General features: G+C 41.5%; 1 protein-coding gene across 2 annotated transcripts in view; it reads right to left on the reverse strand.

Annotated features, from left to right (window-relative positions):
• LOC105936511 (fibronectin type III domain-containing protein 5) overlaps positions 1-25,312 on the reverse strand; it is a 63,902-nt gene extending 38,590 nt beyond the window's left edge. The window contains exon 1 of one of the 2 annotated variants that reach the window (XR_002429061.2): positions 24,687-25,312. Coding sequence is in view for 1 of the 2 variants with exons in the window: in XM_012877399.3 (XP_012732853.3) it covers positions 24,687-24,780 (94 nt within the window). In the remaining variant the exon portion in view is untranslated. The remainder of the gene's footprint in view (positions 1-24,686) is intronic. The other variant, XM_012877399.3, reaches the window with a different exon arrangement.
• Between the last annotated feature and the right edge of the window lie 2,518 nt (positions 25,313-27,830).

Consider the following 27,830-nt stretch of genomic DNA (forward strand, 5'->3'; position numbering starts at 1 on the left):
TGGGATTTAGAGCTGCTTTTCAGACGAGCGAAGCAACTGCTCGTTCAGAGATTGTTCCCTTCGCCCTGCCTCTCCTTCACAAACAGGAGGCTCAGCTCCGCACTGACTCGCAGAGTGGAGTAATCTCATAAAGCGGGGTCTGTGGGTCCTAATTAAACCGCCAAACATACAGCAACCACCACGTTGCTTTGTTTTCAAGGCATAGTTTGTTGCTTGCACACAATAAAAAGGGGGGTTGATTGACAGAGCGGCATTTTATATAACTGCAGCTTTGCTCCTTTGTAGCGCCCCCCCACCCGATCCTGATGACTAACAGCAGAAGAAAAGAGCCGGGAACATAAAACCTGCTCCTACCTGCTCTCATCACCTCTCTTCCATTAATATTTGAGTAGAGCTTTTACATAAGAGCCCTCTAAGGTGATGGCAGAGATGTTTTACATCCCTTTTTAGTGTTTTCTTCAAAACACCTCTGGGAAGCTTTGACAAAAAGCATGAAAAAAAAAAAAAACAACAATGTTTGGCATGGAAGCCGCCGTAGATGTTTGTTCCTGTAGGAACGAGTCCGAGCCAAATCATTACCACTAATGGAGACGGCCTGAACTCAGAACTCAGCTAGTGTTTGATTCCCTCTCTGCCAAAGACCCGTAGGTGGTAAAAACGGATGAAAATGAGACGAGCTGAGTTAGCGGAGAGGCAGGACCAAGAAAATGGGGTGATATAACAGAAAGAATCAATGTGAGGATCCATTTAGGAGTGCATTTGCGAGGTGGCAAACAGAAAAACTGCCTTGCAGCTCCATTTCTTTAGATAAACTAAAGCTCGGATTGGTCCAGGTCTAAATCTATGGTTAAATGGTAGGATACTGAAGAATGAGAACTGCCAACTTATATTAGAGCATGGGCAGAGGTCCTATCGTGATGTGGGGATATTTGCTATCTCAGAACGTTTGTGGAAAAAAACAAAAAAAGCAAAAAGAAACACTATAGAGGCTAAGCCGACGCTTAAAACCACTGGAGTGTTTTTAAATCCTATGGTTGACACGCATTTGCCGGGTGAGATGGTAAATAGGAAATGTCCAGACGCTGTTCTTGCAGTTAAAAAAGGCACAGAGAAAACCACAGTTTTCTATCACCAGGATCATAGCTGCAGAGTTTTGAACTGATTGGAGCCTCTGAGGAAACCCAAAATAAGGACCAAGGATCAGAGAACGGCAGCAGCTGAATCTGAGGAGGCAAAGGTGTGGTTTAGTTTTCCTGTATCTGGTAGGGTGAGAGTGGGCCACATTTGGCACTGTTAGGGAGGTGATAAAAGGAGCTCTTGCAGAGTTGACATGAGGTTTCAACGGTGAGGAGGGAGACCACAGCAGCTCTAGGTTTAGTAACCCGCTGGGAGAGGGGAATGTCGTGACCAGAGAAATGATGCTGGTTATAGGAGATGACTGCGTGGGTTTTTGAGCAGTGGTCTCATCATGACTTTTTTTTAAGGCAGGAGGGACATGACCAGCTGGGAAGGAGTGGTTTATAACCACAGGGATAAATGGGGCCAAAAGCCCAAAGTGGTTGGGAAAGAGAGTGTTGTATGATGCAAGACTGGGCATTAAAAAGTTCAATTTTGATGTCTGATGGGTCAGTCAGTACTCTTACTGGACGTAATGGACTGAATTCCACTCCCCGTTTCCAAGCTGGCTTCACTGACCACAGAGTTGGAGTAAACAAACATTCAATGGCAGCTCCTTCGGACATATCGGAGTCAACAAGGAAGTCCAAGTTCTTTATTAACTTCAATGCATGACGGTGTCATCAAGTGGCTGGGCCCATCAGCTGCTTGGCAGAGTACTTCAAAGTGGTGATGCTCTTAGTCTCCGATTGCCAAGACGAGCCCCTCGTGAGAAAACGCCATGGTGAAAAAGATCCAGGCTTCCCTGCGGTAGGAGTACCATGTCTTTCATCGTAGCAATGAGCAGATCCTTGTTGACCAGGCTGCGTGTTGATTGCAGCTACCTGGTAAGCAGCAAATCCTGAGGAGCAGCGTCAGCCCACCTTTATGTAGACGTTAACCTTAGCCTCTGTGACCTCTTCATCTACATCAGCTGCTAAGTCTTTGGGAGGATAAGCTTGTTGAAGAACCAAGTCAAACGTCAGGGGTAACATCCAAATCAAACAGCACTCTTAAATATCTGGGAAATCCAGCTACAGTCTTTCGGGGTCCTCTAAAAAGAAGAAACTAAAGCAGACCAGTTTCAAAAAGCAACATGGGGAGAGAATCAAAGTTATAACTGAAAGAAGATACTATCTATGGTAAGGCACGGCGCAGGTTTTACAGCTCGTGCCTCTGATATATTTGAACAATACTCCGTATTTCATGGTGTTACCTGGACTGGTCCAAACTGATTCAGGAGACATTAAACAGCCTTGCAAGACAAGATTATGTGAAGATGAACAGCCAAGCAATTGTAAAGCACAGCAGTGTTCCTATTATGATGGGGGACTGCTTTGCCTGCATCTGCTCATGAATGATAGTCAATTGTTTGGCAAAATGATGACAAGGCTTCCTTTTTATTGACCCAGTGAAGTGAGGTTAGCTTAAGACACCAAACAGCATTTTTTTAAGAGAAACCAGCTGCTCCAAACTGACTTGTGCAACAAATCTAAGCTTTAATGGCAAAAACAAATAATTGCTTTACCTATTAAGAGTCACACTTCTTTGAACTCGTATTTCAAACATCAGAAAGGATAGATGGATCATCACAATTGGAGGCTTATAGCGAGTTGTGTCAACAGGCCAGGTTGAGCATGTACTCTGCAGGAGCATGCTGTAAGCCAGGAGGAGCTGTAAGCCAGTTCCCTACTCCTGTAAGCCAGGAGTGGGGAACCTCCAGCCTTCAGGCCATATGCAGACCTCAGAACCTGTTTTTTGGCTCGGCACAAGATCTTTGAAGCAAATAAATAAAGATAGCTAAAGCTCAGTGGAGAAAATACCATGGTGAAGGGTATTTCTGCAATAAGAGCATTAGTAATGCATATTTCTGAGTCAGAATCAGGGTCAGCAAACATAACATGAGTGGTCATGCGTCAGTGTGGGATGAGAGATAGACAGACAGGTGTCAAACAAGGCAACAGCAAAAAAAGAAAAAAGAAAGAAAAGTGGACATTATGACGATGAGCAATGTTTTGTGGTGCATAAATGAATAACTCAGAGGTGCAGAAGGAGTTTAAGGAATGCATCTTTTCTGCTACAGAGCTACTTAGCTCCTGACAAAGCAAAGTTACTTGAAAGCATCAGTTGGTCCTAGAACATTGCAGACAGGATTACTGATAAGGCAAATTATATTCAGAAAACACACAGTGCCAGAGATTTCAAGCATTTTTTCCTTGCCTGTGACGAGACAAAACATATCAGCAATACTGCACTGCTAGCTGTTTTTGTACGAGGATCACAGCAGACTTTGATGCTACTGTCTTTGCTAGCTATGCACGAAAAAAGCAAGAGGAAGATCAGCTCCGTCAAGTTGTCCAACTCATGAACAAATCTGAGCTGCCGTTTGAGAAGCATAGCGGCCGTGAAACAGATGGAGCACCAGCGATGGATGGTGCGCTAAAGGGATTGGCTGCATTCATTAAAAATGAAATGAGCCGCCTCGGTCTCCATTCTGGTGATTTAGTTATATGTCACTGCCTCGTGCATCAAGACAATCTGTGCGCTCCTTCCTGAAGATGACCAACACAATGACAACTGCCGTTTCAGTTGTAGACGTCAACAAAACAGAGGGCTAACCAGCTGGCAGCCCAGCGAGCTGCACATTGAGCTGGAGTCAGGGATGGAGATCTGGTGTTGCTGTTGTGAACCGCGATGGCTGAGATGTCCAAACGTGCTTAAAAGGTTCCTTTTGTCTGAGGGAAGAAAGTCAGGCAGTTTCTGGAGATTAAGGGGAAACATGCGATGGAGATCAATGAAAGCTCTGTGGTCTGGCTTTTAATGGTGGACAGAACCAAGCACCCGTTAGAACTGAACCTCAATCTGCAAGAATCCATCCTGCTTCTCAGATCTCTGCTATCTTTAAGAGCAAAGGATAAGTGAATACCCTGCTGAGGCATGCAAAACTAATCCAGGGATTTGATGATGATTTCATGAAATTTAAATCCAACAAAAGGAATTCAACATGCTTGTGACGCATTTAATGTGGAACCATCTGAAAATACATACACAACAACTGATATCTTGGTCTTGTTAATTCCTAATCATCGCATCATAAGGGCTTACAAATTGAGTGTGGCCCTCAGGAGACGTTCGATACATTGACCTAGCCTCCACGAGAGAAAATAGTTCCCTACTCCTGCTTTAAACCTGAGCCACTCAGACTGGCTTTCCTTCCTTAATCAATGGGGACTTTAGTACTTTATTAAAGAACTTAACCAAACATTCCAACCTTTTTAAACTGGTTTTAATGAAGCAGTTAATGGTCTCCTGAGTATATCTTCTGGGCTCAAACCTGCTTCCTGACAACTGCACTTCAGTTTTTTCCTTTCTAATTGGATGATTAGAAAGTTCTGCATTTGGCTGTAAAAGTTTTAATTAAGAGATTTGTTTTTTATTATTTCTTCCAGTAACCGACGTGGACCCACAGCCAGCCCTGACTTCCACAAGCCTTTTACGATTGAAATGTTTATGAGCAAAACCCCCCTGAGATGTTTCCAAACCTCTCAAAGTGTTTCTGAGCAGACTGCTGGATGCCTGCAGGGCTAATAAATGACGCAGCGTTTTAAAGGTCCTGCAGACAAAACAGAGAATAATCCAGGGACAGAGGCGATCACAAAGAAATCTATAATTCATTTTTGGAGGGGCTGCTTTAGCCCTTAGTGTGGCAGCACTCCAAGTTTTCCTTCAGTTACAGTTTGGACCCCTGCAAAATGAATTGACCTGAGAGGAGACGGGGTTGGATGAGGCTCTAATGCAACACAGAGGAGACGGAGAAGCACGTACCTGCTGAGAGATGGCATAGCCGATCACAGTGTCACCCTGAGGGACGTTCCAGGTCACCATGGCCGAGCGCGCCGTCAGCTGGGTCACCGAGACGTTCTCAGGCGCCGTGGCACAGCTGCCAACACAGACACACACACATGCACCGTCAGGACGGTCAGAGACAGGGGACGCAGTTGAGCTGAGGCTGCTTTTTATCGATGGGGCTCTTTGCAGGGATCCATCGGGGGTGACAGAGAAACACTCATTCTAAAATGTCCCAAAGGTGACTGATTGGGGCAAAAATCAGCTGTCGAAAGCAAGAAAGTAAAAGAAGCACTGGAAAAAATAAAAAGTAGAAAAGTTACAGTCAAAAAATTTATTATTCATGCATGACAAAATAGATCGAGACTTTGTTCCAAATCAATTTCTGTACTGTCTTCTTTTGTTAGCAATTACCTCCAAAGAAAAGAGTTCAGCCATCAGGGGTTTGCATCAAATATGAATTAAAGCAGAAAAGTTCTGCAGATAACATTTATGGGATCGTCAAGAACTTTAAAAGTGAGATGTTCAGCCCAATGAAGAGGGCTTCAAGATTAGCTCAGACCCAACTGCTGCAAAGGTGGAACAAGCTCTGCACTGGTAGCAACACAGTTTGATATAAGGAATCACGCGTGACCTGACACAAACTGTGACAGCGAGTGCTGGTAAAACGTGATAACACCAATGCACAGCTTGCTAGACGGCCTTTTGATGAGAATAAAAAGAAGCAACAACGACACACGGAAATTCTGCAGGAAGTACCGGCACAGACAGTAGAAGACTGATACAAAGGGATCTCCTCCAATCACTCCTCTGTCTGATTCTTTTGTACTTAGGAAATCCAAATGTCTGGAGAACAAAAGGGGAGAGCTAGGAGAAGGCTTCCTGACTGGCATGAATAAAAAGGAGTAATAATGCCCTCCTACAGCAATATCTTCTAAAACTCCTTTAGACTCAAATCCTTATTTGCAGAGTAACGAGAGTTTCCTTAATCCCTGTTTTCATAACTGATTCAAAAATGATTTTCTTTAAATTCTCCATTGGTGAATTGATTAGAATAAATCAAACTGAGATTTGCGGCCGATTTCTGAACTTTGACCTGCCTTTCACTATTTTCTTCTGATACAGATTTCTCTTTGAGAGATAATAAATTAAAACATTAAAATTGTACTGAAAAGTGAAAATATGCATTTTTAGCTTTCATTAAAGGAACAATAAATAATAACGACAACTAGTGGTTAAAATAAGAACAACACATCTCATGGACCACCCGCCATTTACTCAACAGTCCGGTGAGTAAATGGCGGGTATACAGTGTTGTACTCTGTTCTGTTTGTCATGATTTTTCTTTGATGAACCCAGAATACACACCACACACATGTTTCTGGTCTGCTTCTCTTACTGGATTCCACGTTAGCAGGCTGCTGCTCTTTTGCCAAAATAAAATACTAAATGCTCTGTTTTGAGAACCCTGGGAACTCTCATGTGATTGGCTCAAGAACCAGGAAGTAACACGGTCTACACTGAGAACTGAAGTAGTTCCGGACTGTACCTCTAGGTTTGAAAGGAGAAAAACTTAACTAAGACATTGTTGATGGAGAGGATCAATTGTTTATAGGGAATGCTACTTTTATCCCAGGTGACAAATGAGAATGATTTAGCTTTACTTTACAATAAATATCTTACTTATTGCTCCTTTATTAATTGTTAATCATCATAAAGCAGAAGCAACATCACACGGTATCCTGATAAAACATGAGTTTATTCTCACTTATCTTAAAACACCAGTCTCTGTATGTATCCCATACAGAATGTAGCTCCTTACCTTAACTCTCAGATTTCGAAAAGGCAGCCAATTTCCTAGATCTTAATCCAAGATGCTCTATAACAAGATTTGAAGGCTTAAAAGTAAAAAAAAAAAAAAAAAAAACTCAAGAAGAGCATTCACACAGAAGAGTGTTTTCAGCGCTGGGAGTCCTCAGTATCGGGACAGAAATTAACAGCTGCTGACAAAGGGTCAATGGAAAAATCGCCCGGTTCCAGAAACCTTCTGAGCAATCAGTGCATCGCTACGTATATCTTTGTAAAGTTTTGATTTACTTGTCATAGTGGTGCAAAGAAAAACACACAATAGAACAGTTCTACTGTTACTTTATAAATGTATTAAATAAACCTTCTTGACAATCTATAACAAGGTTGCATTCTATGACGTTTTTCAGTGGATTTTTCCACATGAGTGCATCCAACACATCAAACACTAAATTTAAGACAGGATCCAACAGGGTCAGACTCAACCGAACCGCCCATGAGTCCTTAGAAACACAAACATAAAAATAAATACAAAGTAGAAAAAGAAAAGAGACAAAAACTCAAAAAGAAAGCGTAACGTTAGGATAGAAGTGACCTTCCTCTTGACACTAAACATCTCATCCCAACATCAATCACTTGGTTTTTCCTGTGGGTCAATAAGTATTGATTGGTACAGTTCATCCACTTCAGCTTCTTTTTAAGACGGCGACAGGAATAAGAATGCATACTTCTCACCAGCTACTGTAGCTGCAGAAAGCAATTAGTAAGTGGCTAGTGGATATGTGTGTCCCTGTATGTTTGTCTACAAAGAAGAAGAAGAAAGAGGAGGTCAAGGGGTCTGCATTGCAGCCAAATTGGGCATCAACATCTAAAAACTCCGTCAGAGTTACATTTGCATTTAGATCAGTTAGTGGGGAATTTGCTCTTGGATCTCCTTCCCTCTATCCATTTTCATTATCATCCATCTGTCCGTTCGTCTAGGTCACACATTCTGAGTACACCAGCAGGTGAAAGAACTTTTTTACAGAGTTTAATTATATTCTTGTTCCAGCTCTGGATAATCAGTGGTCATTATTAAGAAAGGCACTTATGCAGCTTGTATTATTTATAGTATGCTGCAGGAGGACATGGTGTGTGGGTTCGAACCCCTGAGACATTTGTATGCCTCTTGCAAACTCAAAATAGGACCCTAAAGGGTCTATGACGCATTCTCTGAGTGTGGCCTGACTGATGGATAATTCTGCAACTGCCTGATACTAATTCTTTCAATTCAATCTAATTTTATTTATATAGTGCCAATTCCTAGCACATCATCCCGATGCACTTTACAAAGTCAAATTCAATTAAATCATACAGACAGATTGGTCAAAAAGGTTCCTATCTAAGGAAACCCAGCAGATTGCATTGAGTCTTAACAAGCAGTATTTTTTTTAGAAATAAATAAATCTTTATTTGTCATTAAAATTGTACATTCCAATGAAATTTGTCTTCTGCATTTAACCCATCCCTTAGGGAGCAGTGGGCAGCTATCACAGCGCCCATGGAGGAATCTGGGGGCTTACTCAGGGACCTACAGCGGCAGTCTGTGGGGATTGAACTCTAACCACTAGGCCACCACTCCCCCCAATTCACTCCTCATGCAAAGAGGGTAGACCCACTGTCCACTCTAACTACAGTGGACAGTTGTCTGCATTGTCCATGGCTTTCATCCATCCATCCATCATACTGAGGAAGCATGAAGCAACAGTGGAAAGAAAAACTTCCCCTTAAAATTGGAGAACAGTAGAACTCAACAGAGTAAGAGAAATAGACCCTGATGTCCTCCAGCAGCCTAAGCCTATAGCAGCATAACTACAGAGGTAGCTCAGGGTAACATGAGCCACTCTGACTAGAAGCTTTGTCACAAAGGAAAGTTTTAAGCCTAGTCTTAAAAGTAGACGGGGTGTCTGCCTCACGGACCAAAACTGGGAGTTGGTTCCACAGGAGAGGAGCCTGATAGCTAAAGGATCTGCCTCCCATTCTACTTTTAGAGACTCTAGGAACCACCAGCAGACCTGCAGTCTGAGAGCGAAGTGCTCTGTTAGGAACATACGGGGTAATCAGAGCTCTGATATATGATGGAGCTTGATTATTAAGGGCTTTATACGTTAGAAGGAGAATTTTAAATTCTATTCTTGATTTAACAGGAAGCCAATGAAGGGAAGCTAAAATTGGAGAAATATGATCCCTCTTGTTGATTTTCATCAGAACTCTTGCTGCAGCATTTTGGATCAGCTGAAGGCTTTGAACTGCATTTTGTGGACTTCCTGATAGTAAAGAATTACAATAGTCCAGCCTTGAAGTAACAAATGCATGGACTAGTTTTTCAGCATCACCCCTGGACAGAATGTTTCTAATTTTGGCGATATTCCTGAGGTGAAAAAAAGAAACTCTGGAAACCTGTTTAATATGTGATTTAAATGACATGTCTTGGTCAAAAGATTACAAGATCTGTCTCATCAGATTTTAAAAGCAGGACATTTAAAGTCATCCAGGTTTTGATGTCATCAACACATGCCTGTAGTTGAAGTCATTGATTGGATTCATCAGGATTTATGGCTAAATATAGCTGAGTGTTATCAGCATAAGAAATGAATCCCATGCTGTGTGATAGTTTTACCATTCTCCACTCCACCTGTGATGGCACCATTTAAATTCTAAAGCCACTGCTCCAGACGTACCAGTTCTGTACAGATCCAGTCATTTACAAACCCACCCATATCCTGCATGGACACCAAAATCCATCGTTCCTGCTAAAGGAAACGATACACCAATCTCTCCTTATTCTATCACAATTCTTTGTTTTTTTCTTTGTCTGTCTATTTTTGGTGTGATTAATGTTAACATTATTTTGCTCCGGGAAAAGCTAAGTCTAACTAATTTCCAGTCTGGTTTAGGCATAAGTTCTACTACCTACTCAGGCTTGCCAAAATTTCTCACACATTGGTTCAACCTAATTCCCAAGCTCTGAAGGAAAGATCTTAGGCTAAGAACTCTGTCATCCTCTGCTCTCTGCAGGACCAGTCAGCCTGCTTGCAAAAACTGCTTCAGACTCTTTAAATGAAAGACACAACAAGCTTTTACAGAAGCAGCACTAACCTCCAGGGCGTCTAGTTCCTACAGATACTCTCAGAGTGCCGGCTGATGGGTGACAGGGAGGGAATAAAAAGCTGCTGCACCCTGCATGCGTAGGTGGACTAAAAGAAAGTCGGCCAAAAAGGTAGGAGAAAAGAAATGGAGTAATGTTGAGGCCGCCGGGTCTGAGGGTCAATTTTTGATAATATGGGGACAAAAATTGTCGATTTTCTGACACATTCCTCACTTTAAGACGATCCCTCTCTGAATTATGAGATGGAAAATGAAGTGTTACATCTCCCAAGTCTCCAGGACACATAATCGGATGTTTGCGCCTGATTTTCTGTCACTTTTTAACCCGTTACTCATAATTTAATTCAGTGACTGCCATGATCTCAGCATTTCTGCGTTAAACCAGAAGAATCTGGGATTTTCCATGCTAATTTCTGGGAGCTGGACATGATTACATAAAACATTGATGCAGAGACATCAGAGGGTGATGCAAAAGGAGGCAAAAATAGGGCTACATCTGCTGAAGATTTTTTTTTAATTATAGTAAAAAAAAATGCATGTTGCTTTAATATTAATGAACTGAACCTCAACGCTGATTTAAGGTATTTATGAAGGAAAAATGTGTAGGGATAAACTGAAAGGTTGTTCCTTTCCCATCTTTTCTTCAAACCTCTCTGATCTTTTTGTACAAAAATGCACAATAAGCCCAGCCTCAAACCATTTCTATCTGGTGTTGGTGTAAAGTAAATATGTGGATTTGTTTTGTTGAATCCAAATGTATGAGTTGCTAATAGAGTCCACACCTGGGAATAGGAAGGAAGGAGAGAGAAGGGAAAAATTCTGAACCCAAGGCTCAAGACTTGTTGTTAGACCTTGTGGGCTGCTAGTTTGGTTTTTGGTGCTTGATTGGTTAGTCTTTGGTCAGGTTTAGAAATGAAATAACTAGGTCAGGATCAGGCAACAGAAAAAAAACATGGTCTGTTGATTTGTTACAGGATACAATCATTTTTCATTTGTGCCCTCAGACTATTTTAAAATGAAAATGAAAAAAGTTCATTATGGATGGATGGATGGATGGATGGACAGCAACACAGATGGATAGATGATGGCTTGTAGACAAGGAGAATGGGCATAAAGTCTGTGAATACAAATATTTTCCATAATCTTATTTTTCCACACTCCTGATCTGGAAAATCCTTAAATCAGATTCCAGGCCGTTCCAGCTGGAGTAGGAATGCTCATTTTAGAACTTTCACATATCAAAATTCCTTAAACCCCTCGTTAGTGTGTAAATCCGACATCCTGTATAGGCTGCAAACATAAGCACGGTGTTTATCCACCGTCGCTGGTGTGCTGTGAATCACACTGTAATTGTACAATAACTTTTCCAGTTAGAGCCTCCCAGCATGTCACTTGCAGAGCAGCAGAGTTGAATCGGGGGTGTTTCGGCCGGTAAAGATCCACTTTTGAATTTGCCCGGCTCTAAGCAACTGTAAGCCGAACTTCAGCAAAAGAACCCCCCCCCCCCCCCCCTCCTAATTCTCCTAACTGTTGAAAACAAACCGACGTCAAAAGAGGAGAGAACCACTCTCTTTTGGGGGGGCCTTTACATCATTAGCATTTCTGATCTGCTGCTCCGGGGGGGATTTCTTAGTGAATGGAAGACATGCCGACATTCACAAAGCAAACATGTGTACTCATAATGCAAAGAGGCATGACGGGAACATTTCCCTCCCACATGCACTCCGACACACTCAGAGCTGTGTTTCATGATCCCTGCCAACGACAGACAAGATGCCGGTGAAGTCCCGATGCTCTACGGCTGCTACATCCCAGCTTCTTTCATCTGGCAGCACCGAATAGTCCTTTGCAATTACTTTACACACATGAGGAGAGGAGAGGAGAGGAGAGGAGAGGAGAGGAGAGGAGAGGAGAGGAGAGGAGAGGAGAGGAGAGGAGAGGCTGAGATGGAGTCAGGAAAACAGAGGGAGAACAAAGAGAAGTGGATGGAAGATGACTAGAGCAGAACAGCAAAAAGCTATCATCCACGGCAGATATCAAGAGGTGGTGAATTTCGATCTTTTGGTTCTGATGAACAAAAAGCGGCGACACATGAATCAACCTAACAGGGTGAAAAAAGAGGGAGAGAAGAATGTGAGGGATGAAATCTAGCAGCTCAGATGGCTGTCTGAGCACACGCTGTTCCTGCATGTCCTTGGTTGCTCTGTTAGTCTGGATTATAGCCATCCATTTTTAATGTTTTAAAGGACACATTTAGTCATTTTCAACTCTTAAGTGCTCCACACTATATCACTCTTTCACGTTTCCACTCTATCCTAACAGGTAGAGGATAATATGATGATGGAGACCCGATGTGTGGAAACTAGGGTTGGGTATAGAGCCGGACGATAATTCAGTAACAACATATAATGACTGATAGATAAGTGGTGCGATGGAAAAAAAGGCTCAATAAAAAGTTCAATAGAAGAACAGTAATTCTTTCTTTTGCATTATAACCTATGTTGGTTAATACTACAATCGTTGCACCCTCTCAACCAATCAGAAACACAGACACAGGAATGCTCCCTCACTGAGCTCCGCCCCTTCCAATGAGTTGTTTTTCTTTCTTTTTTTTCTTTTTTCTTTTTATTTACAGTTTTGGTAAAAAAAAAAAAGTTGGTTGAATAAAGGGTTGAGTTTGAATTCAGTGTTCTTTATCTATTAAACAAGTCATTAAGCAAGAGCATAAAATGGCCAGGGCAGCACTTAAAATATATGTTTTGAATTTTTTGATAATTATTGAATTTCGATTATTATGATTTCTATCAATACAATTTTTTTTCTATATCATCCAGCCCTAGTTGGGTATCTAATTTGTGGTGGGCAGAGTGATTGTACAACACACAACTGTAAACACTTCTAAAAACCACATTTGGATGCAAACATTTGGGAGTCCATTTATGGTCATGACATCTAGGGGCTCAAAGTCACACAGAAAGGTCTCAGAAGGTACGCATGGCCCACAAGCTTTCTGAGGCCATCCACAGGTTTCATACGTCTGGATGGTGGAACAATCTACTTGGTTTTTGGGCTGGTTTCCTGATGAAAGCTTGACTTTTAAGCATGGTATTCGAATATTAAACAGTAGTGGTTCTGGGCCCTTCTGAAAGCCGGTCCAGAAGCCCTCTTTATCCATTTTTGATTTGTGTGTGGCGTCATGGTTCTGTGGGATCACCTAGATACACTGTGGCCACAGTGTCGTCATCCAGCTGTTATCTTGGAGGGATGATGATGAATCTCGGCATGGAGCTTCTTGTTTTTTATTTCACTCCCTTTATGGGACATATCAGTACGACAGGAAGTGATGATGCTGCCACTGCCATGCTTCCAAAACCAGACAGGAGGGGTTTGGAATACAGCTGCAGATTATCATGAAATGTGTAGTAGCTATCCTATTGCTGATTATGACTACCTGTATTTTCTTTAGTCTTTTAATTCCTTAGTCCAAATGCTCAACATAAGCTTTGGCATCTCAAACACTGAAATCTCTTCAACATCAATTGTTTCCATAACTGACTGGAAGCGTCATTATTACCTGGGAAATGCCAGTCAGAGCCCTGACTTGAATCTGATTGATAATCTAAGGGAGGAGCTAAAGATTCTGGCGATGGCAAGTAGGCATTCCAACCTCAAAGACTCGGATCATCATTAAAGATTAAATACCATCGGAAACACGAAGGCATTTTTTTACAATTATTGGAAGAATTGTTGTAATGCCAATAAAGATTTTCAAATAAGTAGTTAAGAAAGATGTAAATAAATGTTGACATGACATTTATTTAAGAAAGTGTAGATGACAATGGAACATTTGTTATATTTCAGTTGACACTAGTCTTATTTCCTATCAGAAACAAATTCAATCTCCATCTGCCTGTGAAGAATTTTGGGCTAAACTGCGAATGTACGACCCCTGAAATACAATATCCTGCCATACACTGGATCCAAACTGTCCTTTGCGATTGCATACATTGATAATGTGATGACACCCATAGCTTGGAATTATTAACCTGCCATTAAATCCAACTGTGTCAACGTTTAGACCTTCTAGCTTTTAATTTGACCTGAACCATAAGAATTTGAAAGAAGTAATTCATTAATTTTGTGCAATGGACCAGTACCACCGCTGATACAGTAACCCCATCGCATGATGCTGCCATCGCTGTGCTTATGGTTGGTATAATGAGTCTAGATTTAAAATTAAAAAGTCTCTACCACCTTGTGGCCAACCAGTATAGCACCACACAGGCCAGCTTTATATCTTACTCACATGCCGTACGATAATTCTGTGGCCTCTTACTTCTAGTTTCTCTGCAGCCCCTAACAACCCTGCAGTGACGAGAACCAAAACAAGCCCGGTGACAGCGGATGTTTACCTCCCTCCAGGAGTAGAGTAGTCTGTGACGTTTAAGTGCAGCCGGACGCTCGGCCGTAAATCACAGTGATGTAACAGTTAGCTAATAGACATAGACAGCCTAACCTGGCTAATGGCTTCCCACCACTTTCTAAAGATGGATGTATGTCTGGGCACGTGTGCGAGTCTATATATATGTGTGTGTGTGTGCTCTAGATATACTGACAAACTATGAATACTGATTAAACACACTGTCTGGTATTGAGTGGATTATGAAACGGGCCACTTGGAATACAAACATCTCAGCCTTTGCTTATGTAAGAGCAGGATACAAACCCCATCTATTGTGCCAAGGGTCTGCTGTTTGGGTTGTTTCACAATGCTAGTTTTGTGACTTTGTCTCTAATCCTGTTGTTGTCACTGTGTTCATTTCTTTATATTTGCATTTTATTCCCTTTTTTGACATTTTTGTTTCCACATTTGCCTTTTTGTAGTTATTCTGTGTCATCAGTACCACCATGTAGTCAACTTGCAGCAACTTTGGACCATGCGGATCATTTTGTGTTTGTTATTGTCCAAAGCTTTTTTTTTTTTTGTGCACTTGCATTCACTAACTTATTTCTTGGTTTGTCTTTTTGTCTTCATGTTTGCTACTTGATGGTCCTATTTTGCTCACACTTGCCTCCAGGTGGTAATTCTGCTTTCATATTTTCCTCTTGTTAGTCATTTTGCCTTCACATTTGCTTTTTGGTGGACATTACATGTTAACGTTTGACAATCGACAGTCGTGTTTTGTTCACACTGGGTTTCTGTAGGTACTTTTGCTTTCACATTTACATCTTCCAGCGGTCCTTTAGGTAATCACAATTGCCTCTTGTGGAAAGTTTGCTTTTAAATTTGCCACTTGTTGGTCATTATATGTTCACATTTGCCGCTTGACAGCATGTTTTCTTCACGTTTGCCATCTGGAGGTAATTGTCCTTTCAGATTTGCCTATTGAAGTGGTCATTTTGTGCTCATAGTTGCCTCTTGTGGAGATCTTGCCTTAAAATGTGCTGCTTAGTGCTCATTTTGCTTTCACATTTGTTCTGTTGTGGTCATTTTGTGCTCATATTGACAGTCATATTGTGTTCATGTTGGCCTTCTGGTGGTAATTTTGCTTTAAAGTTTGCACCTTGTGCTCTGTTAGCTTTCACATTGGCCTCTTGGCACTCATTTTGCCTTCACATTTGCTTTTTGGTGGTCATTGTGTGGTCACGTTTGTCACACAACAGTGATATTTTTGCTCACATTTAACTTCTGCAGGTAATTTTGCCTTCAGATTTGCTTCTTGGTAGAAATGTTGCTTTTAGACTTGTCTCTAATGCCGCATTCAGACCAAACAGGCTTTGAGTGTTAGTGTGGACAGACTTGTCTGATGTGCATTGGGAGGAGCTACCCTCTTCTTTTCCTCAAATGGGGGAAATATTCACCTCTGTTAAAAGTTTTAACTTACCCGACATTCCGACTTCCTCACTAACTCTCTTCCAGATAAGGTCCTTTACTGTCTCTGTAGTGATAGCTCAATTGATTACAGACAACAGGATGAGTCCCATTTGAAAATCAGCCACTACGTCACATGTCGGGGTCTCTCTGATTGGTTGATGCTCCACGTCCAGCTGCAAGTTCAGATCTTCCAGCTCTAGCTCTTGAAAGGTCAAAACACGGCGCTCCCGACAGTTGAAACGCGCCGCAGGACCTCTCGACGCTCCCAAAGGCGCGTCCACCATAGACTTAGCATATAAACCAGACGCCCTGACGCTAAAAACACATTTGGTGTGAACTCAGCGTTTCACTGATCTTGCTTTCAAACGTGCCTCTTAGTGGTCATTATCTGTTCACATTTACCACTTGATAGTAGTCCTAGTTTGATTACATCTGTATTCTTGTGATAATTTTGCGGTCAAACATGTCTCTCTGAGATCATCTTACCTTTGCATTTGCTATTTACTGAGCTGTTTCATCTTACAGTTACCTCTTGTGGTTATTTGTGGCACATTTGCCAGCTGTAAGGCATTTGTAATTAAACTTGCCTCTTTGTGTTCATTCTGGGCCCATGCTCCAGCCTAGCATCTCTTTCCGTTGTCAGTCTGTGCCTCTTATCTTTGCCTTTTTTGCGGCTACGTTGTGCCTCACTGTGCCTTCAGCACCATTGACGCATCTCTGGGCCAATTTTCTGCCATGTGGTCCTCTGTGTGAATCGTATCCTGCTTCTTTTTCACTAAAATATTGACATTTCAATGGTGTTTTAGTACATTTTTTTAAACCATTTTGTATTATTTTTGCTCATGTTTATTGTATTCACAGGTTTTCCTGTCACTTTTGTTTTTACAAAATCCTCTATTTAGCATGCAAATCAACTAAAATGTGTGCCCACTTTATGCTTATTGGCCTTGTTCAGCCTGCAACATCAGTTTTGAAATGCGTTACTTAAGTAAAACGGCAGTGAGCTGCGAAATAAACTTGACCTTGCGGAGTCAGGTGCATGTCCTACAACAGGCAGAGCAGTGATGCAGCAAAATTAACAAAACACATTAGCGAAAAGAAGAACGGAGGATGCACAAGGCTGGGGATGTCACAGAGAATAAAATGGTGACGGTGTGCAGAGAAGCGACGTAGAGCTGCGCAGAAAGATAAAGCAAGGCCTCCCTGCAGAAAGGAAAACCCTCTTCCTCCTGCTGAGCATCAATACAAACATCCTTCTTTCACAGCTGGTGCATATTTATGATATCTCACATGCTGAACTGTTTTCTCCTTCCTAATAACATCTGTTCACCAGCTTTCACCTTGTTTCAAAGACTCCTGCGGGGCAAAGAAAACAACTGGAGTCCAAACACTTCATAGAGATGCACATCTTCTTCGTCCAGATGTATAAGTCAGGATAGGCATAATTAAACCACAGCTATAATGTAATACCTTGGATATTACTGTAATATTGTCAATCCAATTCGCTGATAACAGCTTGCTGGTCACAGGTGATGTTTCACAAAGAAATAGAATTTTTCGTGCTCTGGCTCTTGAAATAAATGTATTTTTTTTCAAAACCTATGAGGCCAAGGCCTGGCTGGATGCTCCCGGCCAATCACGGCTTTAAATTCAACTTTCAACATTTCTAAAGTACTCAGTTTACCTCTGCACTGCTGCGTGCGAGCAGATGTTTGGGATTTATCTAACAGCAAAGAACACCGGTGGGAGAATGCTGGTCTTTTCCCCGCAGCGAGGCCATTTAAACCAAAGCGGTGGCGGGACGACAGGCTGCGGTGACGGCGAGATGTTTGTGACACGAGCATGGAGGTTCAGGCCACTACTGGAAATAAAAAGCCCACTTCATCGTGTAAATCAATGCAGAGCCTCGTGAGCGCTGATTAGCCGCCTCTTTGTTATTCTGCCAGGAAGAAGAACGCTGATCTGGCGCCGTTTTGCTCAAGTCTGATTAACATTGAACCCTATGAGAAGGTCCAACAAGCAGGAATCTGCCCACGGGTGATTTAAGCGCGTTCCTGCTACGGCTAATTAAGCTGAGAGCGCGGGAGAGGCTCCTGTGGACCACCTGATCGGCAGTTTGTTCTGGCTTTGACACTTTTACCAGAGTGCCTTGTCTGGTTGAAATACAAGCCGTAAACAGAGGATCCACTTGCCTTATATCACATATATTAATGTAAAAATATTCTTGTGTCGTGTACTTCAGTCATTTTATAAAGTACACACCTTGATAATTAAAAATAAATAAATAAATGATAATATTTGGGTGGAATTCTGCTGGTTTTCTCCTACATAATTACAGCTGGAATCTTCTACTGAAATACTGGAGTTTAATTTGTCTACAATGTTATAAAATGTAGACAAAAATGAAACTGTAATTTTTTAATGTTTTTTTTTAAACCACACACTGCCTAAGAGAATATTTAACTCTCAAAATGACACCATTACAAGTTGGAATATGAAAGGATTTTATAATTAGACCAATGCGTCTTTACTGGGAGAAACTAATCATGTACAATTCACATTCGCCTCAGGAGCGTGGTGCTGCATCTGGGTTTTCCTCCTGCTGGTCATTTTACAGTTTGTTTCAGGGGGTCTTTTAGCATTCCCCTGATATTTGACCCATTTTGGTCATTTTGCGTTGACGCTTGCCTCAGGGGGGACATTTTGCATTTATTCTTGCCTCCTGGTGCTCATCCTGCCAGTACGGTTTGCCTGCTGCTGGTGACTTTGTGTTCGCAGAGGCAGATGTGAACATCCAACAGGCTGTGATCTGCCACATGTGCACTTTTCTACATCATTACTTTAAATCCTCGACTAACTGAAAAAAGAGATTTGCAACATGGATGAACTTTGGCAGATTTATTTATCTACCAACTGATTTCAAACCTTTAGGGTGAAAAAAACCGTGGTTACATTTGTAAACAGTAACAAAAAAAAAAAAAAAGAAGAAAATCCTGCGTGATTCTAAAAAAGAAAAAAAAATATCCCAGCATTTGGGTTTTTAAAAAAAATCTTATTTAATAAGGTGATACTACAAACTGATGATAAATAAGAATCTGGTCACAGACTAGCTCATTAGGAGACTAATAGGTGCAGCCAGAGCAGAAGAGAAGAGAAGCCATTGATCTGTAGAGCTTTATGAATTGTGCTTTGTGTTTTGCTGAGGGTGGGTTGCTACAGTAAGGAAGAGCTGTTGCCATGTGGGGGCTGGATTGGTCTTTAGACATGTGCATGTGGGTGGCAAGTGTCAGAATAAAACGCATGTGAATGCCAGGAGGATGCAGGGTTCCTCACAGAGCAGAGCTGATTCATGAAGAGCAGCATTATTAACGATACCTGTAGGGGACGCTGGGTTTGTTACCGCATGGGGATCCGCGCTTCAAGTTAAGTTCGAGCCTTTTTACATTAGAATTCAGCAGGGAAAGGTGATGTGGAGAGGTCTATGAGAGGAAGATTGAGCAAGGACAGCAGACAAAGGTTTGCTTCTTTGTTAATATGTTCACGTTTTGAATACTTGTGTATTATGGTCCAATGCCACGTGTGTGAAGAACCATCCGTTCAACAGAAGTACTGCTGCTTCCTTTGAATCGTTTCAAGCATTCGTGATCAGCATTTCTCTTGGCTTTTTAATGATCCTGTAACTTTTGTTCTTTGGATTATTTTCCATTAAAAAAAAAACTCTTTGAAAAGTTGCCTCCTAACATTTTTCAAGGATTTTTCTGTGTTTCACTATTTCCCCTATGACTCGTTCAACCTTTTGTTGAGATGAAGTGTTTAAAGGACAAGAAGCTTTTAAAAAAAAGACCTTGACAGCACTGGGAGAACTTTTGTTGTCCATCATTTTAAAAGGAGCCATCGTATATTCTAATATTCTAAAAGGTACATTACTGCCAGCACCATTCCCAGGAAAATCATTTTTAGTTGGCCAGAAGATTTAAATTTGGTAAATCCATGTTGGTATGATCTGGGAAATATAGAAAACATTGTATTTCATGTAACTTTAAATTTCCGAATTTTAATCTTCTGGCCAAATCCAATAAGTGTTTTTTTTTTTGTTTTTTTTGTTTTTTTTTAACCAAACAATTTGTCTCCACTCATTTGATACATAGGCAAATGCTTTCCTGGACCCTGGAAATCCTTTTGGACAAATTCTCTGCTTTACATCACAACCTCTTACAGTACATGCTTCTCAAAATAAATAAAAATATATTATTTATTATGCATTTCAGTTTATTATATGATGCCGGTTCAGAACAATTGTCCAAGCGGCTCTAAATCAGACGCAGTTAATTTAGTTGGGTCCAAATTCAATTAATTCCAATACAATACACTCTGAATCAGATCCAGTCACATAAAGTCCAACTTAATCCAGCAGTATAGCTCACAACCGTATAATGCAACATGTTCAAATCTGGCAGATCATGTAAGGTCAATTGGTCAAAGGTTATCTATCAATTTAGAAATATTCAGCATATAAACCGACATTCACCTTTCTTTATAAGTTTAGAAACCCCAAATTTTTTGGTTCATTTTTCAGAAAATATAAATGACAATACAATTATTTCACTCTTGGTTAGAGGATAGATGAAGCCATTTACTTATTTATCCTCGTTCACTTTTTTTCTGGATGAGTGATCTAGCAGCAGGGCAGTTGATCGAAATTGATGGCAACATAAATGCAGCATGTTATCAGAAAATACTGCAGGGAAATTTACAATATTCAGCCTGGAAGCTGTACATGGCATGCAGCAGGATGTTCACATGGGACAATTTCCCAAAACTACCAGCGATCCCGCTCTGTGCTAGGCAGAGGGGGATCGCTCCCTCTGAGCTTTCTGTCACCGGCCTTGCAGACGCCTCTTCTAACAGCACTGATTGTTGTGAGAATTAAGTTGAATTCTGGTCTCATCCCCAAACCTAGTCCCAGAGGTTTGAGGCTTACCTCTGAGCTGTTTGACAAATTGGAATGAGAGCTTCTTTGTGACATTACCGTAGCAACAGCTTTTTCTGACGACCAGATATTATGCTTATTTTGAGTCTCGAAACAGCCGCGCAGCTCTTTTTTTTTTCCATCTTAAACAGTTCTCCTTAAAGTTGTCCCTGAGATTCTTAGTGATTTTAATATAATCTCTAATTTAATTTCCTTCTTAGGGTTTGAGCACTATTAATCTGAATTTATGATAAACTGGATATCTGTTTATCGTTTTCCTGTTTTATGAAGTTCATCTATCAATTTTCACAGATACTGTGATAGTTATTTTGCTTCAAGTCTTCACTCAACTCTTCTTAAAAAAGAAAGTCTAATTATACCCAATTAGAAGAAAGAAATGTAGTGCCTAGCGTTTTAAAAAGAGAATGCGGCTCCAACTTTACTGGATTGCTTCAACTGGAAACAAGTAATTGAATTAAGGTGATCCAACCTAATTTATTTCGTTTATAAGTTGTCAAGTTAAATCGTTGTAAATAAATGAAGTTGGAGAAACTTAATTCAATTACTTGTTACCAAATGAAGCTATTTGTTTAAGCTGGGGCTGCATTCTCTTTCTAGACTGAGTCTGCTACTTTTATCCTGTTATTCTCCTTTTCTGCATCAGTTGTAACTATTGTTGAATTATTTTTCAGTTCAATTCAATTTTATTTATATAGCTCCAATTCACAACACGTCATCTCAAGGCTCTTTCTAAAGTCAGACTCCATCAGATCCTCCAGGTTGGTGAGAAAGTTTCCTCTCTAAGGAAACCCAGCAGGTTGCATCAAGTCTCTCCAAGCAGCATTCACTCCTCCTGAAAGAGCGTAGAGCCACAGTGGACAGTCGTCTGCATTGTTGATGGCTTTGCAGCAATCCCTCATACTGAGCATGCATGAGGCGACAGTGGAGAGAAAAACTCCCCTTTAACAGGGAGGACAACCTCCAGCTGTAATGATTTAGGCTTTTGTTTGTTTTTGTCAGGACTTTTCTAGAACCATCTCTGTCCCCTCTCAGCCACTAGTCACCATCCAGTCAGCGCAGTCATCTCCCAGCAACCACTCAGCACCTGATCAGCTACACCTGCTGCTACTAATTAATGTTTACTCTGATCACCTGATCCTCTGCCTATTTACCGGCCTCAGCCAACCCATCCCTGCCAGAATTATCATCTTGCTACCTACCTGCCTGCATGTGTTGTTTGCGCCAGTGGCTTGCATCGTTGTGCTTCTGTGTTTCCCTGAATCCAGTCCCCGCTCTGCTCCGCTAATTCACCTGCTAGTGTTTGTGTGCACCGCTTGGAAAGGAGGATTCCTAAAGTATTCTACTGCCTGCTCTACTTACACTGGAGGAGGTTTGAGTGGTTTCTATCAAGATTATGTCTATGGCTTCTGGTCATTCTGATTACATCTGTGAGTTCCTGTCCAGTCTGGTTCTGCTTGCCTACCCCACCTTCCACTACTCAACATAGCAATAAACTTTTTAAAACTAAACTCCATGTCTGGCTGATATCGGGTTCTCCAGTACTAACCATAACACCAGTAGAACCAAACTCGGTGTGAACGACCATCTGCCTCGACCAACAGGGGGTTAGAGAAGACAGAGCAGAGACATAGAAAGCACACATTGATCCAGGAATCCTTTCTATGGATAAATTAAGTTCTTGTGTTTTTTTTCTCTTTCTGCTGAAGGTACGCCTGGCTCACTGCATCTGTGTTAACCTGAAACTCTTTTCAATATGAAGCCACAGAAGGAACTGTTGCTGCCTGCTGCCATCACCTGCTTTTCTTCCGTGTTAAATTTACTCCAGACCAAGGACTGGAGTAAATTTGGCTCTACTTGCTCTAGATGAGGGATGTTGTGGCAGATTAAGCTCAGTGCAATATCCTGGATGTCCATAGATGGATAACTTTTTTAATATTTGGCAATAAATAATAAACTAAATGTGAGGGTATTGTCTTTAGAAGTAAATTGACCTAGTATAATTGGATGTGGCTGCCTGATTGGATTGTACAGAAATGAATTGCAATGAACTGCTTCAGCTTAAATGTGGACCAGTTCGGATACGCAGGTGCATCTCAACTAATTAGACTATCAGAAAGGGAATTTCTTTCTCTAGTTCAGTGTAAAAAGTGGAAGTCTTATATAGTCGGATTGCACAAAGTGACTTATTTCAAGCTTTTATTTCTATTCACTTTGATAATATTTATATCATAATGCCATTTAAAACCAAAATATATTTCCGACCAATTTTATTAGTCTTATGTAACATTTTATTTTTCTACGTTTTTCTACCCACCAAACGTTCCATCAAAATGCTTAAATACAGCACTGCAAGAGTTTTGTAGAAATTACCTTTGGTGGCTTCATCTCCTTTTGGGGGGGGGGGGGGGGTCAGCAGTCTTTACAATTATTTTGTAGAACATAACATGTACATAAGCTTCCTATACAAAAAAAATATTTTTTTATTGGACTTGTGTAATACTGACATTTTCAGATAATCTTAATTAGAAAGAGCTGCAGAAAATGTCAAATTGCAGCAGTCATGCCAATATTAATGTGTGTAACATCACAGTTGCTAGCGCTGCTTGGAGAAAATATTTAATAGGTATTAAAATTCAACTTTTCTGTACAAATCACACACCTTGGCTGGGCCTTTGCTGACCTTTCTGCTTACAGCTAATATAGAGAGATCAAGGAGAGCAATGGGTAAACTGTGCCGATGGGAGAAAGACTGGGTTATTAATAACCAATATAACCACTGCAATAGTTGACAACAATATCACATTGCCATGGTTTCCTAATAGTGTAAAACCCTACGTTCAGCCAAAGGAAACTTTACCTAGCAACTAACGAGACACCTGTGGGGCCCGTACAGCTAAGGGCCCCCCCTTCTCGTCTCACCCGGTCGAGGATTTGGCACGGAGAGAAAAAAGGCAGTGAATTCAGAGGCAAAAACAAAAGTTAAACATATATTTATTACAATTTGGAATTCCAAAGTGGGAGACACTTACACGTTTATCACAGCATCGAATACCTTAAGTTCTCTGCCTGTGTCTGAAGCCTGTCTCAAAACTTTCACGTTGTCCCCCCCCCCCCCCCCCTCCCCCCTTTAAAACAGACAGTCCAACCAGGGCTGGACCTGCTTGAGACATCCAGTCTGCTGAACACATCTGTTTCCTAACCTTTAACTTTTAAATATAATCTATCTCCTAGCTTGGTTCCTGGGAGTTTGACTGAAACAACATACACCCTCATGCAAACATTTTTAACAGCGTTATCACTCACAAGACTGTCATATGGCCTCGGTGCCTCCTGTTCCTGGTACGTGTCTCACTGAAGTCTGAATCTACCCTTTGTTTTCACACACATCCATTCCTTTAGGTTACTGGGTTAAAGTTAACATCTGTGTTACTTTAAGCTTCACTATTATATATATGATTATATTTCCATAACACAACCCTTTACCTTAATAGTAATATCAACATTACCATATTTAACAATATTTTTGCCATGTCATGTTTTCCTAATTTTATGCACCTGTAGGATTGTGGCAGCCAAACATCTGCCTGGCTAACGCACTTTTTTCTCTCACTTAACTTTCCATGAATGTGCAACGATCTTCAAATTTCTCAAAACTGATTATTGGAATGATTATGATCAGCATGTCACGCAATGATCAACCAATCTCTCGAAAATGCCATTCTGTGCGTAATGAATGCCTGAGTTTCAAATCAACTTCGGGATGACTGGCTGAAATGTGCCTCTGCGTGTAGAATTTAAAACCTGAATAAAGAATTAGACTCTATTTTTAGAGTGAGTGTGTGATCAGATGGAGATGAAGGGACTTACTTCCACCGACCATCCCCGGTGTTTGCCAGCAGGCCAGCAGCAGCAGCAGCGGCGGCAGCATCACTCCGGGGTCCAGGTGATGAGACGCGGTCATCCCCGCCTCTCGCCTCTCCTCTCGCTCCGCCGCCTCCCTTTGACTCCTGCCTCTGCTTCACTGGCGCTCTCCCCGCGGGGTCACCGCTGTGTCCACGGCACCTTTCATCTCGCTTAAAACGCAGCCGCCCCCCCTTCCCCCCCCCCCCCCCAACTAACGCAAAGTAGGTCAGTAGGTGTGTGGCGCCGGCGCCAGCGGCGGCGTTCAGGGGCGGCGTGTCGCGCAGATGGAAGCAAACAGGTAGCCCCGGTCACCTCCGCGCGGAGCGTGCGTCCACCGCGCGGTAGAAATGCGCCTTTTCTGCGCTGCAGGTCAGAGCACCGCGCAGGGACAAAGAAACGTCGCCTCTTTCGCTGGAAGAAATCCCGGCCAACTGAGGCTGGCTCGTCTGTATCTAGAGCTGGGATCCCCGAGGAAGAGGAGGAGGAAGAGGAGGAGATGTCTGCAGGAGCTCTGTTAAGTCCTCCATTCAGCCTCAAAAACACACTGCAGGTCTGCGCTCAAACCCTGTCACCAAACACAGCATGGAGGATGAATGAGGAGGAGGAGGGAGAGGGAGGAAGAGGATGGACCAGCTGGTAACACCCCGGACCCCCACCCCCCCGAAAGCCAACTGTTGATTATATAATCAGTAGAATATGAAAATGGCTTCAAACCTTCATCAGGTGTGTTGGTTAGTTCATCATTGGAGCACAAGACAGCATATAGCTACAGTCTCATCATCATGATATCCGTGTGAGGGTGGGTGGGGTGCACAGATGCATCACAAGAAATATGAGTAGCCGTAAGTTTGTATAATTCAGTGATTCAGTTCAAAAAGTTTAACTCATCATACTGCTTCCTCTCAGTCATTGGCAAGGAATTTAAGGGAGCTATGCCTGAATGTATGGCTGTCTGGTTAAGGAAAGCACTTTTTACGCAATGTATTATAATAAGTAAATAAAAAATGTAATTAGATTTTTTATAAATTGACTAATACATCGCGCGATCATGAGTTCATGCTTTTTTAGTAGGAATAAGCAGCGAAATGGGGACAACCCGGGGCGAATTGTCTTTGCCAATGGCCCAACTCTTCCTTTAAAGCATGGGGGGCCAAACCTTTCTGCACAAGGGCCGAAATTACCAAGTCAAAAGTACTGGAGGGCTTATTTTTAAAATAAGCAAAAACATTATGGGATTTTTTTCAGTGCTCTACAAAATATGATCAGTTTAATTAAAAAAATAGTTTGATTCTCTGTAGGAAAGGCATGTGTAAATTACTGTATCCAAACAGGTTTTGCTCATTTGCTTAATTAAAACATGGTCACCCAGTTTAGCTAATTATTTAGGCTCTGTAGGAAAGAAAAAATTATTCTTTTTGGTCTCGCAATCTAACAGGATTTGGGTCAGTGTTTCTTTTGGAAACACTTGCTGTATTTAGCTAATTTTAATACATTAATTGAAAACAAATTTTAATGCACAAATGTCTGCATTTTAGTTAAAGTCCTCGGAGACAAGCGGTCCTATTTACTATGAAATTAAACAGAATGAAATAAAATAAAAAGTGTGGTTATGAAAAGATGAATACCTCATGTTGTACCTAACATTTCCAATCCTAAGATCTCAACCTGTCTGTAAATAATTTTGCCCTAATTAAAAACATTAAAAGTTTCCACCTGCATCAGCCATCTGTGCTGGTGGACCAAGTCTTTCTTGAAATGCAGTTGGGGACATGCCTGCTTTAAAGGAAATGAACTATACCTGAACTATACCTGCATTTGTTTTTGTCTGGTTAAGAAAAATGCATTTTCGTAATGTATTATAAGGTAAAAGACGTAATTTGAAAGTAGCAATGGACTAACAGATTGCGCAATGGGAACAACCCTGGACGACTTTCTCTGCCAATGGGACAATGAGGTGCGGACCCGTTGCTAAGTTGCAGTTCCTCCAGCGCGTGCACGGCAGGCTACATAAAGAGAACACCATGCCAGACGTGTAAGCGTTGACCTTTTACATAAATATATAATTTACCCAAGATGTAGCCATTATGGACGAAGAAAACGAAGCAAAGTACCTCGATGAAGCCGTGTTTCCTCCGCAGGATTGTGTCCGAACTTTAGGCGCGTGTTTAGTCTCATAGCATGTCAACTGGGAAGTAAGAATTAATGGGGGCGGGGCATATAGTTCAGACTAAACTGTTACTTTAAGGCAAAAAGTCAAGGTGAGCAGCCTTGCAAAGCCTTCCAAAGTCAACTATAAGCATTTATACCATGGTATGGGTGATTCCAATTGGCTGCAGGGTGTCTGTTAAAAAGTGTTATAGGACACCTATAAAAAGCTTCGGTCAAACAGCCTGATTGTGTAATGTTCTGTGTTTTGGTTTAGTGTTTGATTGTGTTGCTTCTCTCATGCTTTTGGGTTTATTTCCTTTGTAGATTCTGTCTTGTTTTAGGGTTTTGTTTAGTCTGTGTATTGTTTTAAGTAGTCCGGTCTTTGTGTTAGTTCTTATTCTGTGCTTAGAGTTTATTCTCGGTCTTAGTTTTATCCTTCTGTCAGTCTCGTTATTGTTTCCACCTGCCTGTGGTTAATTAGTGCCCTCCGCTCACCTGTTTCTCTGCTTATTTAAGTCTCACTCCCTCCTCAGTTATCTGTCGGTACGTCATACTCTAATGCACCTGTTCCTCCATCTTTGCAGTGTCTGTTTTTGGTAAGAACTCCCAGCACCTTGTTTCTATTTTTGGATAACCTGTTCTGTTTGTTTTTGCCCAGTCAGTTTGCCAGTTCCGTCAAGTGTGTCTGGATGTTTGCCTTACCCTTGTTTTTGGATACTGTTTTTGTTCTTTGGCCCGTCAATAAACCCAGTTAAAGAATTCAGTGTTTTTGGCTAAAGATCGGGTTCTGTTTCACACCAATCATCACAGAACGTACCGACCATGCCGAACCCGCTGCCAAACTGTTTTTCTTTTTCTGGAAGAGCAGCGCTCTGTGAAACTGGTACTTTGCCCAGCTCACAGGCTTACGACGCTCACTCACCGGACCTCTTCCTGGAGGCGGATGAAGGATCATTGCCT

This window comes from Fundulus heteroclitus, chromosome 24, assembly GCF_011125445.2.
Source record: "Fundulus heteroclitus isolate FHET01 chromosome 24, MU-UCD_Fhet_4.1, whole genome shotgun sequence".
NCBI lineage: Eukaryota > Metazoa > Chordata > Actinopteri > Cyprinodontiformes > Fundulidae > Fundulus > Fundulus heteroclitus.